General features: G+C 39.4%; 1 protein-coding gene across 1 annotated transcript in view; it reads right to left on the reverse strand.

The window, feature by feature from the left end:
* Window positions 1-5,839: 5,839 nt before the first annotated feature.
* The window catches only part of Exo1 (exonuclease 1), a 35,633-nt gene continuing 22,015 nt past the window's right edge, over window positions 5,840-19,457 (reverse strand). Inside the window, exons 11-15 of the mRNA XM_070034073.1 lie at window positions 18,825-19,071; window positions 15,196-15,763; window positions 12,054-12,155; window positions 10,018-10,211; window positions 5,840-6,895 (exon numbers count right to left, since the gene is read on the reverse strand). Coding sequence (XP_069890174.1) covers window positions 6,760-6,895; window positions 10,018-10,211; window positions 12,054-12,155; window positions 15,196-15,763; window positions 18,825-19,071 — 1,247 coding nt within the window. The 3' untranslated portion in view covers window positions 5,840-6,759. The remainder of the gene's footprint in view (window positions 6,896-10,017; window positions 10,212-12,053; window positions 12,156-15,195; window positions 15,764-18,824; window positions 19,072-19,457) is intronic.

The following is a 19,457-nucleotide window of genomic DNA, read 5'->3' on the forward strand; positions in this document are numbered from 1 at the left end:
CCTTTGTGTGTGTGTGTGTGTGTGTGTGTGTGTGTCTGTCTGTGTTGATCATTAGTCCTTGGTGTGTTTGTGTATGTGTGTGTGTGTGTGTGTGTGTGTTGATCATTAGTCCTTGGTGTGTATGTGTGTGTTGATCATTATTAGTCCTTGGTGTGTGTGTATTGATCATTAGTCCTTGGTGTGTGTGTGTGTGTGTGTGTGTGTGTGTGTGTGTGTGTGTGTGTGCTAGTCCTGGGGCTTGAACTTGGGTGCTATCCCGGAGATTTTTTGCTCAGCACTAGCTCTCTACCACTTGAGTCACAGCTCCACTTACTGGATTGTGTGTGTGTGTGTATGTGTACTCATTAGTCCTTGGTGTGTGTGTGTGTATTGATCATTAGTCCTTGGTGTGTGTGTGTGTATTGATCATTAGTCCTTGGTGTGTGTGTGTGTGTGTGTGTGTGTGTGCTAGTCCTGGGGCCTGAACTCAGGGCTTGGGTGCTATCCCGAAGCTTTTTTGCTCAGCTCTAGCTCTCTACCACTTGAGTCACAGCTCCACTTACTGGGTTGTGTGTGTATGTGTGTGTGTGTGTGTGTGTGTGTGTGTGTGTGTGTGTGTATGTGTTTGGTTAATTGGATATAAGAGTTTCAGACTTTACTGTCATGGCAGGGTTTGAACTGCACTCCTCAGATCTCAGCTTCCTGAGTAGCTAGGATTACAGGTGTGAACCACTGGCACCCCAACACAGTATTACTCCTTTCTTTACCTAGTCATTTCCTAATAATCCTGTAATGACCCTGTCAGCTGTCACTTCCTTCGGGAAGCCTATGTTGTAGCCCAAACTGGTCTTGAACTCAAGATCCTCTAGCCTCAGCCTCATGAATATGGTTTGCTTGGCAGCACCAAGACCAGACTGCCAGAAAGACTGGGTTGGTTCTTTCTTACCCTTCAGGTCCCAGACTAAATTTTATCTGCTCGAGCATTTCTTGTCTTTTAAATTTGTTGTTGTTATTGTCATCATAAAGTAGTTGAAAAGAAGAGTTACAGTCACCTAAGTCATGAGTACATTTCTTTGTGGACAATATCACCCCTTCTTTCACTCAAACATTTAATAGACATTTTAAATGAGTGTGTCTTCTGAGGAATCAGCTATTAGAGCACCTTCCACTGACCGACCACCACCTGTCAACTGGTATTCAGCTATTTACTATTAGTTTTCCCAATAGGATATGAGCTCCATCAAGCCTAGGGATTTACTCAATGTTGAATCACTCATGATGGTCCACTATGGCTTGCTCATGCTTTGAGTGTGGCTCCTCAGACTCCATGTGTTAACATTTAATCTTCACTGTGAAGTATTACAAAGGTACACACTTGGGAGCTGGGCCTGCAATGTCAGACTGGAGGAGACTCCAGGAGGAACAGGCCTTGTGATGACAGTCACCAAATCACCAGCCTGAGCTCAAAGGCCAGAAGAATAAAACAATGCAGACTGACGCGTTAAAGTGGGGCTCTGATTTCATGAGCTTTCAGCTGCCACCAAAGTAGAGAGACTCAACAATCATGCAGCAGAAACACAAGCACACAGAAGGAAATCAAGCACCTTTGTGGCTCAAGTCCCTCTTCCCTCTTTCTCGTCACCTTTGTGCTTGGAGTTAGTTCCAGTCTCCTATAGTGCTCACAGGTCTCATCCCTGATAGCATTTGCTGGGCAGTGTGCTGAGGCTTACTTCTTTGCTCCCATACTCCCTTGCCCCCAGGTAGTCTCTCTCTCTCTCTCCCAGAGCCATTCCTGGGGCTGTTAGGGTTACTCCCTCCCAGTGTTCCCTTATTCCTAGGGGCACATAACAAAGCATTAAAGTAGTTTTGTAATTAAAAATACAAACACTAAACTTAGTGCTTAAACTTGGGGCCTGTAAAAGGGATTATGGGAGGTGGAAACTTGGGTTAGATAATGTCATCTTGGGTGGAACTCTCCTAGCTCACCTCCATGATCCATGTAACATTGGCTTTCCAAGAGGAAGAGACTGAAACTGCCCATACTCAGTCTCTGCCCTGGGACTGTCAGGAGAAAGGCCATCACCATATATGGGCCTTCCATTTTGGATTTCTAGAACTGAGGAAAAAGGTTTCCTTAAAACCTATGCAGGGGGCTGGGAGTGTGGCTTAATGGTAGAGTGCTTGCTTGGCATTCATGAAGCCTTGGGTTCAATTCAGTACCATATAAACAGAAAAAGCAAGAAGTGGTGCTATGGCTCAAGTGGTAGAGCGCTTGCCTTGAGCAAAATAAGCTCAAGGTCAGCGCCCAGGCCCTAAATCAAGCCCCAGGACTGGGAACAAAACAAAACAAAAAACCTGGGTCTGGGAAGGTGGCTCAGTGGTAGAGCGCTTGCCTTGCATGCCTGAGGCCCTGGGTTCGATTCCTCAGCACCACATAAGCAAAAAGAAAAAAGCCAGGAGTGAAGCTGTGGCTCAAAGAGCTGAGGGACAGCACCCAGGCCCAGAGTTCAGGTCCTACAACTGGACCCCCCCAAAAAACAAACCTATCCAGACAAGCAATAAGCTATGGACAATAGAAAATGGACAAATACATCAGATCAGTGATTAACAACACGAATAAATGAATTTGAATGGGTTTATCCTTGCACCCACTTTGAAAGGCAAGTGTCATTTTGCCATTAACTACTGAATTCTGTCCAAGCTTTTTTTTTTGTCTTAATTTTTCTTAAGGTGTTTTTCTTAGCCAGGCACTGGTGGCTCATGCCTGTAATCCTAGCTACTCAGAAGGCTGAGATCTAGGGATTGAGGTTCAAAGACAGACAAGCAGGGAAGTTTTTGAGACTCTCATCATCAGTTAAACACCAGAAAACTGGAAGTGGTGCTGTGGCTCAAGTGGTAAGTGTTCACCTTGAGCCGAAGAACTTAGAGGTAGCACCCAGGCCGAGTTCAAGTCCCATGATCCCCCTCCCCCCCAAAAAAGAAAAAGCAAGTTTGGTTTGTGTGTATTTTGTTTTGTTTTGTTTTTTTTTTTAGTTTGAACTCATTGTGTTGGTGCTATCCTGTAGCTTTTTTGTTCAAGGCTGGCTTGAGTCACAGTTCCATTTGTGGCTTTTTTGGTTTGCCTTTTTTTTTTGTCAGTCATGGGGCTTGAACTCAGGGCCAGAGTGCTGTCCCTGAGCTTCTTCAGTCAAGGCTAGTGCTCTCTACCACTCTGAGCCACAGCACCACTTCGTTTTCTAGTGGTTAATTAGAGATGAGTGTCACAGACTTTTATTCCCAGGCTGACTTCAGTGATCTTCAGCTCAGGTTTGAGTAGCTAGGATTACAAGCATGAGCCACTGGCACCTAGCTACTTTCTTCATGAAGCAATAAATTGGTTTGAAATGACATTTTACTTAAAAAAACCCAAGCAGAGCCTCTGTTCCTTCCTCAGTTATAATCTTTTATCTCTTTTGAGATTTAACTTTTCTGACATTTGTGTCTTGTCCAGAAATGAAAAAAGCTGGACATGGGGGGAGGGGGGAGGCTGGGAAGGGAGGTGAAGGGTAAACAAAGGAGGAGGCTGCAATGCTTGGTAAGAAATGTATGCATTATCCTGCCCATGTAATTGTAGCCCCTCTGTACAGTATGTTCTCAAATAAAATAAAATAAAATTTAAAAAAAAAAAAGAAAAAAAGAAAAAAGCTGGACATGCAGGCATTCCTTAGAGGCAGGAAACTAGGATGGAGACTAGACTGGAGGAGGCAGCAGCCACAAAGCATGCTGGGAACCCATGTTTCTAAGAACCTGAGCATGTTCTTAAATTTATTGTGATGCACCCTAGTCAATGGGCCGGTGGCCTCCTAACTAGTCTTCATTTTTAGCATCTAAGGCTGGGAGGATGCAGCAGCCACCATGACCCATTATTTGCATTTTCTCCTCTTCCAACAGGGACTACCTTCAGCTGGGCTTCCATTCTTTTTGAGACCAAAAATTGTCCAGTGCCAATGGTGCATAAGTCTGATGAGGGTGGTACCGGTGGTGAGCATACTTCATTTGGCTCATGAGGGATACATCTGTGCTATACTGCATTTTGTCTGTCCTATAGTTAAACACTTCTGAAAATGTTAGTGGATGGAATGCCAATTTAATGGATTTTCATTTCAGTGGTACATAAAATGATGCCTCTTCCAACCATGTCTTAAATTTGATGGAAGTACTAGAACTATTAAAAATGCTTAAGAGAAACAGAAAACTGCATGGCATGTGAAGTTCTTACAAAGCTAGGATCTTGCATTTACATTGCAATAATAGAATATGTAGCAATCCTCCCATCAATACTACCCAGTGATTTGATTTTCGCCAACCTCTCCAACTCCCTGGTGTAAACAATTCTGACTTCTATAGTTACCATTTTCTTATATAGCTATTTGACTCCAGTGTACATTTCTAAATAATCTCTTTATTTGTGCTGACAGTAGGGCTTGAACTCAGAGCCTGTCCCTTAGCTTTTTTATTCAAACAGATACTCTACCACTTGACCTATATAGCTCCACTTTCAGATTTTTGTTAGGTTGTTGGAGATAGTCTCAGAACATCCTGCTCAAGCTGACTTTGAACTGGGATCTTCACTCAAGCCTCCTGAGTAGTTTAAGATTACAGGTATAAGCCATCAGTGCCCAGCTCTGGCTTTGCTTTTGTCTACCTTTACTTTCCCCTCACACCTTTCCTTTATAGCTAACAGTTAAAGATGACAGGGCATTAATCCTGTGGCTTCCAAGTCTAGATTTTACTACTTGTACTTGTGTCCTCACTCCACAGCCCTTGGTTCTCTTGCAGTTTGCAGGGTGCAGAACCCAGAAGTATAATTCAAATAATCTCTACTTCCTCTGGCAGAACAGGCAATGTAGCTTTCCCTGGGAGGCACAGGACAGCAGGTTGTCTCTCGATGATGCTCAGTTGCAAAATGATTTTACTTCACCTCAACTTCTTATTAAAGGAGATTTTCCCCTTCATCTTCCCCTTCGTAAGTCAACAGTTGTTCACGATGGAAAGACAGGAAGAAGGCTTGCCTCCCTGCACTATTTCCAAAATATACTTCATAGTCCTTTGATAATAGTCAAGTTGTTAACTTCTTTTGCTTATGGATAGGTTTCAGTAGATTGCAATTACTTGGGAATAAGATTCTCATCATTTTTTTAAAACTAAAACACCCCTGTATGAGATGGATCTAAAATCCTGTCTGTAATTTTAAGTGAAATTAGTTCTCTGAAACATTAAGAAAGCATGATCATGAGAAATTTCTAACTTAAAGTTGTTCTTAGATGTTTGAGACTAGGATATTCTGCTCAAACTTTTTGGTTGACTTTGTATTCCATTAATTACCTCTTGGTTAGTCTGTCTCCCTCTTAGCAGTTACCCTTCAGAAGGGATTGCATTCTGGAAGGGAATCTTGGGAAACTTAGAAGATGAGTTTCCACAAGTCATAGTCACAGGGACTAGATTCTGTCCTTCAGATCCTACTGTGCATCTCTTGCACTCACCCATTAGTCACTAAAATCGCCTCCATTTCAGACTCTTCTCAGCTTGGCCTGCTATGCATGGCAACGGCTAGTGAGATCTCAGACTCATTTGTCTCCACCGTCTGCATCACCAAGTAACACCTCACGGCCCTGTTGTTGCTGGAGACTTAGCCTCATCCTTTTATTATTAACCCTCATCCAGTGGTTTCCTTGCCTGATGTCCTGGCCTTCTGTTCCATCTTTGAGCATTTATGGTGTACATTTATTATTTTTGACTTTTAAGTAGTCTTTCAGGTGAAGAGATAAATATCTGCAGATAATACGATTCTGTAGCAGGAAACATTCACAGGAAACTCAAATAGACTCTTGTATTTAGTTTATATTTTTTCCACAGATTGGATCTCTTTTATTTTTATGCCTTTAAAAATTTTTTCTAATTAAAACAGTCTGAGTATCCTCTGTATTGCAAATTTCTAATTTAATTAACTTCCAATAAAAACAGTTTGAGTTTTTATCCTCTGTACTGCAAACACACCTGTAATTCTTCTACTCCTTGTCATTTCAGACTTTCCCTTGTGTAACTGGCTCTGCCTTTAACACCTGTCCCTTTTTCCCAGTGTTCAATCACATATACTGGAGCTTCCGTATCTTACATAGCAACTTAAGATGCTCATTTTACATAAACACTAAAGAATACTTCAAAAAAGATGGAAGGAAAACAGGCTATTTTGAAGTCTATGATTATCAGTGATGTTAGAAGAAGTAGCTCCTTTCACCTGAGGCTGAAAACAATTTTCCTCATTGTTAACCTACGATTCAAACCAAACTCTTGAGAGTAACTACCTCTCCTATCCCAGCAATTTTATTTTTAACTTAACTGTGAAGAAGAGCAGGAAAAAGGGGGGGAAAAAAAGAAAACCTAGAGAAATAGGGGGATTTCCTTGAGGATAAAAAGATTATAGAACTGTGATCTTTCTTATATTGGACAACAGTACAGAATATCTTTAAATGTTTACCATCTCCAAATGGATTTTTCTCTCTAATGTTAAGACAACCAAAAAAGAAAATGCCAGAACATTATTCTATTTAGCTTCTTATGAAAATATAAAAAGCTGGGGAAAAGAAACAATTACATAAGTAATATACAACATGTATTCTGCATACTTTAAAAATAAAATTGGTCTAAGAATAAATTTTCTAGGCTGGTAAGTGCCCCGTTTTCAAGCAGGGAATTCAAACAGATGATGTTCGCATAGATACCAGTCACCCAGCAGCTACACTACTGGAATATTGCTCTCTGAACACGTGCACACTCGGGTTTGTTAAATATATCCTCTTCCGATTCTGGAGTGAGCTGGATGTTATCCCTGACTGGAGACAGAGGCTTCTTATAAGAAGGAAGCTTTTCAGAGTCTCTGCAAAATATAAAATAAATTGGGTACTTTTTGAGTACTGAATGTTAACAGATTGGGACAAGGGAGGAACCAATGCAACAGAGATATACACAAGAAAAGATGTTGGAAATGATTTGTACAACTTGGGGGTGGGAGGTGGGGGAGAAGGAAAGTAGGAGAAAAATGAGGGAAGGGGTCACAAGTTTGAGAAGAAATGTACTTATTACCTTGTAATGTACTTATTACCTTGTAACTGTAACCCTTTTGTATATCACCTTGACAATTAAATTTTTTTAAAAAAGAAAGAATACCTTGGAAAAAAATAGAGGTATGTGAAGAGGTGAAGTAAAACCCCTTAAGATACCACCTGTCTCAGTTCCTTACGGGCCCCATTCAGGTTCTCCTGAGTGCTTCTCGGTGCCTCTTCTTCATTCCAAAATCACCTTTCTTTCAATGTAGGAGCTAGGCTACTACTAGATTTAAGTACTAGCTAGGGCACAGTCCAGGAGAGAAACTTAATTGTCTCCCAAAGCCTTGCTCAAGTATGGCTAAGCACAGATATAAATAGAGCTTGGATTTGTAATATTTAGACTTTATTTGCCTCATCTATTCTGCTGACATTGGTACTGACAATGGTAAAGCAGTAAATATTGAGTAAAATCTGCCAGAAACCTAGTATGAATCAAGACAGTTGGGGACAGGGCTCAACAGGAAGAATAACTGTCTAGCAAAAGTGAGACTCTGTTCTAAACCCAAGTATGATGAGAGGGAATAAAAAGGCAGTGCCACCAAACTATAAATACTAAAGTATAGCTTATTTGTGTCACTGTCTCCATCTACTAACAACAAAAACAAGGTATTAAGTAAGAACATCATGGTCTGACTGAATCTGTCCCTTGTAAGTCTTGTAAACATACAAGACTTATCTGAAAAATAACTAAAGCAAAAAAGAGTTGCGGGGCATGGCGCAAGTGGTAGGGTATCTGCCTTACAAAAGCAAGGCCCTGAGTTCAAACCTCAGTATGTCAATATTATATATATGATGAATAATTTCCTTGAGGATAAAAAGACTGTAGAACGGATTTTCTTATACTGGACGACATTAAAGTGTATCTTTAGACTTTTACCATCTCTAAGTGGATTTTCTCCTCTAATATTTAAGACAACAACAACAACAACAACAAAAATGAAAGGAAAGACAATTGCTTGAGCCCAGGAGTTTAGAGCCAATGTAGGCAACAGTGAAATTCTTGTGAGAAAATGAAACTAAAACAAAATAAAAACAAAAATAAAAAACAACTTGATGAACCAATAAAAACTGGTAAGTAATATCTCAACGATTTATCCCATTTTATATTCAGTGACAAAAAGGGAAGTGTATGTGTACACACACACACACACACACACACACACACACACACACCCTTTTATGTGTACACACACACACACACACACACACACACACACACACACACACACACACCCTTGTTGCACTTCCAACAGGTCTTCTCTAAAGAAACCAGAGCCTGCTACTACAAACGAAAACAGCACTTACTAATTATTCAAGTAAAAACTGAGTTTTTAGAAAACTTGTATAGGTAGCACCCTGATACGTAAGAAAATACATCAGTGGGTTGTAATGGAACATGAACTATCTTTCTTTCTTTCTTTCTTTTTGTCATGGGGCTTGAACTCAGGGCTTGGGTGCTGTCCTTGAGCTTCTTTATGTTCAAGGTTAGCACACGACCACCTGAGCCACAGCACCACTTCTGGCTTTTTTGAGTAGTTTATTGGAAATAAGAGTCTCATGGACTTTTCTGAAAGAGTTGGTTTCAAAACATGATCCTCAGATCTCAGCCTCCTGAGTAGCTAGGATGACAGGTGCAAGCCACTGGTGGCTGGCTGCAGCACAGACTATTAAGTCAGCTGACAATGGATTCCTATCCTATGCTATAATTAACCTTAAGAAAGAAAACATAAGACGGAAACTACTGCTTTTTGAATTTTGGTGGAATAGCAAAGATGAAAATTTACTTTTCTACAAAGGCTGTTAAAATATGCACCTCTAATTATAAACATAAGGGGCCATACACTTCAACAAAATTATTATATCCAAACAGATCAAAGGCAGAAACAGATGGAAGAACTTAGCCAAGGTCTATATAGCTAGATAGTGGAGATCACAGGTTATAAAACGCCACTCATTTCACTCTTTTTAACAACCTTAAAAAGCCAAAATGAGTTCATATATGACAAAACATTAACTTTAAAATTTCTTTGTTGTTGTTTGTTTTTTTTGGGTCCAGTCATGGGGCTTCAACTCTGGGGCCTAGGCGCTGTCCCTCAGCTCTTCAGCTCAAGGCTAGTGCTCTACCACATGAGCCACAGCGCCACTTCTGGCTTTTTTCTTATTTGCTTATGTGGTGCTGAGGAATTGAACCCAGGGCCTCAGGCATGCAAGGCAAGCGCTCTACCACTGAGCCACCTTCCCAGCCCCTAATTTTAAAATTTCTAAATGACCAACCCTGACTCCCCACCAAAAAAAAAAAAAAATCTATAAATTGAAATCTAGCTGGGTGCTGGTGGCTCACGCCTGTAATCCTTGCTACTCAGGAAGATGAGATCTGAGGATTGAGGTTCAAAGTCAGCCTGGGCAGGAAAGTCTGTGAGACTCTTATCTTCAATTAACTGCCAAAAAACTAAGTGGAGCTGTGGCTCAAGTAGTAGAGCACTAGCCTTGGGCTGAAGAGCTGAGGGACAGTGCGTAGGCCCAGAGTTCAAGCCCCATGACTGACCAAAAAAAAAATGAAATCTAATATAAAGAAGTCCTATGGTTAAAAAAAAAAAAGTAGTTCTGGTAAGGGCTGGAGATGTGGTTCATATGGTAAAGTAACTGTCTAAAATGGCAAATCTGGTGAATTCATCATATAAATTCAGTGATTTCCCTCTAAACCCCTGGGGAAAACATTATTCCCATTACAATGCTGAGAAATAAGATGAGTTGAAACGCTCTAGATCTAAAAATTCAATTTGTTTAACACAGATTCTAAAGTCTATGGAATCACAAAGAACTGTCAGATAAGGCCATAACTAATTATATGCAGAAGTATATCCTAATCAGAATAAGGAAAAAGGAAACTCACTTTTTAAATCCAAAATTTTTCCAGAGCTCACTGATTTTTATCTGCAATGCTGGCTTGTTCTCAGAGTTATGATGATTTCTCTTCTGGATGCTTGCTGGCTTCTTGCTCAGTCCACTGGCTCGTGCTGGTACTAGGGGCTTGATCTTGGTTGCAGAAAGAGACTCTGCAGAACTAGACTTATGTAGCCCAGGAACCTGAGGATTAAATGTGGGTTTTGTTACTTGTGGTTTTCACAGTCTTGCTACATAAGCCAGGCTGGTCTAGGAACTCATGATCTATATGCCTGAGCCTCCTAAGTGCTGGGGTTATAGGTATGTGTCACGTCTGACCTTAAATTCCCATTTTAACATTACCTGTAATTAATTTCAAAACATTCTTTATAAGTAGAACCAAAACGTACTCCATAAGCAATGCATAAAAATATATTTATATGTCTATTAAAGAAATGATCACAATGATTCTAACATAATGATGTACCAAAGGTATAACATTTAGAAGTGAAAGAAAGGCAAGCTTCATTCATTTCCTCTTTGCCTGTTGTTCCAGAGAAAAACAACTACTGTTATCAGTTCCAGTACCTGCATTAAGTCATTTCTACAGAAACCTGCAGTAAAGCATGTTTGTTAGTTTGTTTTCCTTCATTCTACTTAATGGTACAGTGTGGAGATTTTTCCACTGGAATGTACAATTGAATTTTATTTTGGACTAGTTGTCTGTTCTACCATTGTATAAGTGTGGCATAATTTATTTCAACCACTATTGGCATGTTCCCACTAGATGGTTCATTTCTGTCATGTGAACATTATGGAGACATTGAAGCTTTGTTGCTGTGTTATGACAATGAGAGAAAGAAGTATACAAAACAAGCTTTTCCAACTGATTACTATAGCAGAGAATATATAAAGAATGAAAAAGTTGAAACAAAAAATACTGGCTAATCATAGGTTCACAGTTCTTTTTTTTTTTTTTGGTACTAGTCCTGGGGTTTTAACTCAGGGCCTGTTCACTAAATCTGAGTTTTCTTGCTTAAGGCTAAGCTCTCGACCACTTAGCCACAGCTCCACTTGTGGCTTTGCTTGGTGGTTACTTGGACTTTCCTGCCTGGGCTGTCTTCAAATAGTGATCATCAGATCTTAGCCTCCTAAATAGCATTACAAACATGAGCCACCAGTGTCCAGCAGTTCACAGTTCTTAAAAGGTCTTTTGACAATTCTTGTCAAAGCTTTCAATCACAATACCTCCGAACAAATTAGTTTTTAAAAAGGCATTTAAATATACACCCACAACATTTTGGTTGCAATGCTGTTTACCATACCAAAAATGGTTTTGGAATAAATTATAGGCTGGGTGCTGGTGCCTCACACCTGTAATCCTAGCTACTTAGGAGGCTATGATCTGAGGATCAAGGTTTAAAGCCAACTTGAATAGAAAAGTCTCCAACTAATAGAGTTGTCAAGTGATAGAGTACAAGCATTGAGCACAAAAGCTCAGGGACAGGGCTGGGAATGTAGCTTAGTGGTAGAGTGCTTGCATAATATGCATGAAGCCCCGAGTTTGCCCCCAGTACCACATAAACAGAAAAAGCCAGAAGTGGTGCTGTGGCTCAACTGGTAGAATGCTAGCCTTGAGCAAAAAGAAGCTCAGGGACAATGCCTACACTCCGAGTTTAGTCCCCAGGACTGACAAAAAAATAAAATTAAAAAATTTAAACAAATCTCAGGAACAGTGGCCAGGCCCTGAGTTCAAGCCCCAGAATCTCCGCCCCCCACCCCTGCAAAAAAGAATAAGTGATTAAAAAGAGGATTATATAACCCATACAATGGTATAGAATATAGTTATTATAATAACTAAGCAACTACATTGAAAAATATCTTCTATATAGTATAAGACAAAATAGGAAAAAATATCTACAGTAAAAAGTATTGTCCTAGAAAATTTGGAAGTAGACATCTTTTAAAGATCCTGAATACAGGCACGGTAGTTTTTAATTTTGCTCATATTTCTCCATCTGAAATTAAGAAATAAATAAGTTTTACCTTCTTCCTTAGAAGTGTGTCCTTCTTTGAAAAATGAGATAAACGTTGCTTGAAGTTCTGGTTACCTTGACTATCAAGTGACTGAATGTTATAATCAGATTCCTAGATTCCCAGATCAAACACAAAAATAAAAATTTACTATGGATTTTTAGCAACTAATATTTAACAAAACAAAATAAATGGAGTAAGAAAGACAATATAAATAAAATACAATGTCACAGAAAATAGACCTAATTAAAAGGATGTAGGTCTATTATGGAAAAGAGGACATTCTCATACATTATTAAACACGAAACACTGAACCAGTGCAGGTCTACATCTCTTCTAAGTGTGCAATATGGTCTATATGAAAGAGAAAAAGGGGTTGGGAATGTGGTTTAGTGGTAGAGTGCTTGCTAGCTAGCATGCATGAAGTCTTGGCTTTGGTCCCTCAGTATCATATAAACAGAAGAAGCTAGAAGTGATGCTGTGGCTCAAGTGGTAGAGTGCTAGCCTTGAGCAAAAGAAGCTCAAGGAGAATGCCTAAGAGCCTAGGCCCTAAGTTCAAGCCCCAGGACTGGCAAAAAAACAAAAAACAAAAAAGAATAACAAAAAATAAAAACCAAAAAATGTGCTTTCAGGGCTGGGAATGTGACTTGGTAGAGTGCTTGCTCCGCATGCATGAAGCCCTGGGTTTGATTTCTCAGTACCACATAAACAGGATAAAATACAAGTGGTGGTGTGGCTGAAGTGGTAGTGTGATAAACTTGAGCATAAGAAGCTCAGGGGCAGTGCCCAGGCTCTGAGTTCAAGCTGCAGGACTGGCAAAAAAAATAAAGAGAAAAAGGGTGTTTTTTCTCAAGCACTACGTCAAATAAACATTTATCTTTGAGGATAACTTGCTCCCCCTGGCCCCTAATTTCATCACGCATGACTTTCCTATAGATGGAAGATTTGCTCAAAAGATCAATGAATGAAAGCGTTTTGCATGTTTCAAAGAGGAGCATTTTTTGAGTTAAGTTTTTACCTTGGGATTCTATCCATTTTAATATTTAAACAACTCAAGATGAATAAGACCCCACTAACTTGTACAGACACTAATATGGCTACTCTGGGATAAATTTTACTTATTTGAGACAGAGTCTCTATTGTTTAGCCTAGTTTTCTTCAACTTTGTGATCATTCTATGTCACCCAATTCAAGTGCTGAGACTGCAGGCATGGACCATCGTAATACCCGTTCTAAAGTATTTCTTACAGTAAGGGTTATGGGTAGAACCTAAGATTTATTTTGACCTCCGACTAGAATCTATGATTGGTGGCTTCCACAATGAAATATCAACCGAAGGCTCCAATACTGAAGCAAAAAATTTTCTTCAGAAGCATAGGATGAAAATTAGCTTTAAAATAAAGCCTCAGAAAACACAGTAAAACAAAACAACAAAATCTCAATGGCATTGTGGCTATTGGAAACATTCTGGGAATCAAAGATCATACCAATTTTATATTAACTGTAAGAGTTGATTGAATTTGTTTTTTTTTTTTTTTTTTCTGCCTGGGTGCTGTCCCTCAGCATTTCAGCTCAAGGCAGTGCTCTACCACTTGAGCCACAGAGCCACTTCCAGTTTTCTGGTGGTTAATTGGAGATAAGAGTCTCATAGACTTTCCTGCCCAGGCTGGCTTTGAACTGAGATCCTCAGATCCCAGCCTCCTGAGTAGCTAAGGAGCCACTGGTCCCAGGCTGATAGACTTCTTTGCAATTAGTAAATATCCTAAGAAGAATTTACTGTAGGTGCCAGGAAGTGATTCAGTAAGTGTTTTTGTAGCAGAGTAGGAGAGATGAGGATTACTTAGCTCAGAAGACAAAAAATGTATGGTGTTCTGTCTACACGACCAGCCCACTGCCAGTGAACTGATACGGCCTGGTATAACCTGGCTGAAAGCTTAGGAAATAGGTGCAACAGGAAGATGTATGCTGGACAAAGGCAAACAATGCCTAAAAGGAGCTCAGCAAACTTGTGAGGATCCTCCAATAGTGATGCTCTATGAAACAACTCAAGCCACATTGGATGTAGTACCACTGCCAGACCAGCAGGCCCTATTCACTGTGGACCAACTAAGAGGAAAGTGGAGAAAAGGAAAAGAAAATGGAAAAGAAAAAAGAAAATGGCCTGCTCCTAAAAACACAAAAATAAGTCACAAGGTCACAAGGTTTTAGCATGGGTTTTTTTTCTTCAATTTGAATCTAGTAAATTTATTTTATTGGAGAACTTAAGTATGTACTTTCAAGGCATACTAACTTATTATATTCTTTTCAATTTTTGGATTATCAGACATCAAAATGTTATATATTACTGTGGGTCTAATTGTGTTTACAACTTAGTGATTATATTTGGTGATGATTAAACAGGGTATACTGATAAGCTCAGTTCTTAAACTAAGATTCCAGAAAGTTATAATGTCATTATGTCATTAGAAAACGTCATTGGATCTTAAGAACAATACAGATTTAGACTTTTTTGGTCTAAGAAATAAAATTAAATCTAGAATAAAAGGTATTTTATATAGAATAAGGAATTAGGGTGCTTTTATTAATTGACAACAAAGTAAAAATAATGGTCTTTCAGGAAATTTAACAGAAATTAAAAAAAAATTTTCCTGAAGTACTAAAATATAACAGATATCAACACATCAATAAGGCCATTTCTTTACAACTCTTATCTTTAAATAGACAGAAAAAGCTGGAAGGAAGGGTATGGTTCAAGTGGTAAAGTATCAGGCATGAGCAACAGAGCCCGGTAAGCATGCTCCCATTGTTGGCACATACAAAAAAAGCAACAGATTAATGAATAAATTTAAAATAACTCTCCATTCAGTTTATCATTCTGCTTAGGTGTGAACGGTGCCATTACCAAAGTGGTCAAAGGAAGTACAGAATTATGTTTCAAATGTCCAGATGTGGAAGGCATGACAGATATGCAAGGCAAGCACTCTACCACTGAGCCACCTTCCCAGCATGACAGATACGAAGAAGTTCAAGGAATGAAATGTGATCAAATGAGATTTAAAATGAAAAGTTGTAGATAATTCTTTCAGTTGTCTGATAACAAGTTATTTTCTTTTCCATATGGAATTAAAAAACCAAGGCTTATGATATGACTTACCTCTGAATCAGAATCCTTACTAGAAGGCTGAGAAAGTTTTGATGCATTTAAACTGTGTGGGGATGACACTGTGCTTTCCTGAGACTGTAAAGACCAGGTTGTTTCCTGTAAAAGCTGAGATTCATCGCCTGACTCATCACTCTTTGGCTGAGACAGAACAGACATAGCACTGTTCTCAGGCAGACACGGAGGGGAATCGTTCTTCCTTTTAGACTGCTGCAAGCCTGTGCCTACAGAAGGGCTTGGAGTTCTTGAAAAATCCCCAAGACTTCCAGACCAACTAAAGCAACTCCTTAGTGTCCCCAGCGTGGGTGGTGAAATGCTCTGTGTGAATTCGCTGGTTTTGGTAGACTGAGACTCTTCATCAGCAAACACAGTCACATCATCAGTAATCTGGTCCCTTGAATTCTGCATGATATTTGTGTCAACCAACTTCTGGTCTTCTAGGTCTGGACAATTTGAATCACCAAGATTAGCAGCATTATCGGTGACAGCAGTGTCATTTAGAGACTGAGTGTTGACTGTCTTTGGTGCGAAGTTAGCAGAATCCACAGAATTGCAGAAAAACCTAACACGAAATGGAAAGAATGGATTATTTCAAGTATTTTAAGGTTAAAAGGATCTCACAATGATTCAAAATGGAATTACAGTCCAATTCCTTTAAAAAATGTCTCACAGAAAACTAATTTGATAAATAAAGACAACATAGGTCTTGGATTTTAATCAAAGTTGGAATGTTTTTTTGCTGGTACTGGGCCTTGAACTCGGGGCCTGGGTGCTATCCCTTAGCTATTTCACTCAACATGTTCTACCACCTCAGCCTACCTCTACTTGCAGCTGCTTCCTGGTTAACTGGAGATAAGACTGAACAAGGATTGAGCCAGTACTACCACGCAGACAATAAGACCATTCATGGTATTTTTGATCAGTCATTGTCTTAGGGAACTTACTTACAATACTCACTTAATTCTTTCAAATTTGAAGTTGCTGGGCATGGATGGCTCATGACTGTAATCCTGAGGAAGCTGAAGTTTGAGGATCAAGGATCAAAGCCAGCCAGGCAGGAAAGTCATGAGAGCATTATCTCCAATTAACCATCAAAAGACTTGAAGGGGAGGGGTAGCTCAAGTGATAGAGTACTAGCCTTGAGCAAAAAGGTATTAGACAGCATCACAGGGTGAGTTCAAGCCCCAATAACCTCTGAAGTTGTTACAACTGTTAGCTTCAGCCTCCTTTTTTGGTTTCTTTTGAGAGAAAGTACTAGTTTAAATCCTGCACTTGCTAGACTGTACTCTACCACTGAAGTCATGCACATAGTCCTTTTTTCCTCACTTTTTTCTGTTTTAATTTTTTATTGTGAAAATACTATACAGAGGGGTTACAATTACATGGGCAAAGTAATGAGTACATTTCTGTTTTTTTTGGGTCCGGTCGTGGGGCCTGAACTCTGGGCCTGGGCGCTGTCCCTCAGCTCTTCAGCTCAAGGCTAGAGCTCTACCACTTGAGCCACAGCGCCACTTCCGGCTTTTTTTTTCTTTTTGCTTATGTGGTGCTGAGGAATCAAACCCAGGGCCTCAGGCATGCAAGGCAAGCGTTCTACCACTGAGCCACCTTCCGAGCCCATGAGTACATTTCTTATCAAGCATTGTTACCTCCTCCTGTTTCCCCTTCCCATCCCTTCCCCTCTCCACCCCCCACCCACTGCCACCCGTGCCCGTCCAAAGTTGTAAAGTTCATTTTTTAATGTAATGACTTGTACATCTCATTGTTTCAATGGGTCCACCTGTATCCCTATTTAAATGGTTTGTTTTTGCCCTTCCCCTCCACAAATTACACCAAAATCAAATACAGTGAAAGCAGGGGTTATACCTTGGGGGAGGGTCAAACAAAGCAACAAAGAAATCATCTTATAAATATGCTAGAAACAATCACAAGAAAGAAAAAATCATTTGAGTCCTTACCTTGGGGTTCATTTTGCCTAACATCAACTTATCTGACTATTTCTGCTTGTCTCAGATACATACTAGTTATTGCAAATAAGGGAAACCATGGGACCTATGTTTCTTTGTGCCTGGCTTACTTCACTTAATATAATTTTTTCCAAGTCTTTCTATTCCCTAACAAATGGGGTGATGTCATTCTTTCTGATGGAGACATAGAATTCCATTGTGTATATATATCACATTTTCTTGATCCATTCATCTACTGAGGGGCATCTGGGCTGGTTCCATATCTTAGCTATGGTAAATAATGCTGCAATAAACATAGTCGTGCTGGTAGCTTTAGTGTGGTCTTATTTGTGATCATTTGGGTAAATGCCCAAAAGTGGGATTGCTGGGTCACAGGAGAGCTCTATGTGGAGTCTTCTGAGGAACCTCCATACTACTTTCCAAAGTGGTTGAACAAGTTTACATTCCCACCAACAATGTAGGATTCCCTTCTGTGCACATCCCCTGTTCAAGTCAAACATCTCATGAATAAAGAAAACAGAAATACAGACAGCCTAGTTCTAGGGCTTAGCTACATTTCTAGTCCCCAAACTACACTGACTTCAAAATTTCATCACTCATCATCTTTCCCCAGCCTGTATTCTGGTAGTAAGAACAGCAAGAAGTAGCTTTTCTCAAGCTGTTTGAGTCTTCTGTGAAGACAGTTGGCTTCAGTCTTGGTCCGCTTCACTCATAATTCATTTAACCCTAAATAGGAACTGCCAATATTCATTCCTCCCTCTTACCCTATCCATCCTCTGCCTCATCAATTGATACCTTTCAAAAGCCATAAAAAATTGGAGATTGGAGTGAAAAACTGGGAGAACGTGAGGGAAGGGGATGATAATGCCCCAAAAGAAATGTACCCTTAACCTGACTTATGTAACTATACCTTATGTACCTTATGTAACTATAACATCACCCATTTAAAACAATAATTTTTAAGTACACATGCCTTAACCACTGTACTGACGGTACTGTATGACATTTTTTCCCAACTATAAGCTTCTCAAGAATAAAATGGCATAAAGCTCCCCAAAAAACTACCAAAGTAGGTATAGCCAAAAAGGAAAAGGGAATTGCCCAAATAACAGAATTTCTGTAATATAAAATGTAACCAAAGGGGTGCTGGTCCAATTGGGATTTTATATGGACAGATTGCAGAACTAATTGGGAAGAAACAGCAAAGCATTTAGGTCAGAACTAAGACAATATAGAAATCTCCCAACTTCCATTGGGCTTAAGTGTCATAAACGCAGTGTAAACTGAAAATGCTGTGAAGCTGAAAGTACATTTAGTATACCTAACCTACTGAAGAGAATCAGTTGTTACCCCTCATGATTAGGTGGCTGAAAGCTGTGGCTTGCTGCTGATACCTAGCATGAGAGAATCACATTCATCTACCACGGATCTGATAGAAGACCAAAATTCAGAACTGATGTACAACAGTTACTGAGTGCATCATCATTTTCACTCCATCACAAAATGGAAATACGCTAAGTCAAACCAACATGTCCAGAATTGTCAGTTCATGTTAAATCCTATAACCCATATACCTCTAGACTCAATTTCGGGAGAAAATAAATACTAATAAAGTATATAATATAGCAGATAAAAAACATTTTGAAGATATAACTATACCTGCTTCTAGTCCCTGGAACTACAATTGCACTACTTTCTTCATTTTTTCTTTGTAAAAATGTTGCAAATTTATTCCTTGACTTCGGTGGCGTCTTTAAGCTTTTCGTTAGAGTACTTTCATCTCCCAGTTCAGGCACAAGCATTTCAGAAGAGTTGAGTAATTTATTGGTTCCACAATTAATTTTCTTTGTCTTCTTTATAAATGAAAGAGAATACTGGTTCAACAGATCATCTTCTGACAGCTCTTCTAAATAAAAACAAAATTACTTGTAAATCTTTATTTCCCCTACAGTTGGAAATTAGGTTTCAACATCACAGTCCCTTTTTGGCTATTGTAAGGGCAGTTGTACTTTTTTCTGTAGTACCAGCGATGAAAACTGTGCATTCTAGACAGTTGCTCTACTACCTAGGCAACACCTTGAGCCATACTTTAAAAAATAAACACACAATGCTTCACAGATAGGAATACAAAGATTTAAAAGCAAATATCTTAGCTATGTTTGATAATTTTATGTACAAGTTAACATTTAGTCAAACAGTTACATAATTTTACATAAAATTACCTCAACTAAAATTTCAGGGCATAATCAATTGTTTGGCTAAATACTTATTATTTCAAATACTTTAGATGCA

The sequence above is a fragment of the Dipodomys merriami genome, unplaced genomic scaffold, assembly GCF_024711535.1.
Source record: "Dipodomys merriami isolate MVZ:Mamm:240054 unplaced genomic scaffold, mDipMer1.0.p SCAF_24, whole genome shotgun sequence".
In the NCBI taxonomy this organism is placed as follows: Eukaryota; Metazoa; Chordata; class Mammalia; order Rodentia; family Heteromyidae; genus Dipodomys; species Dipodomys merriami.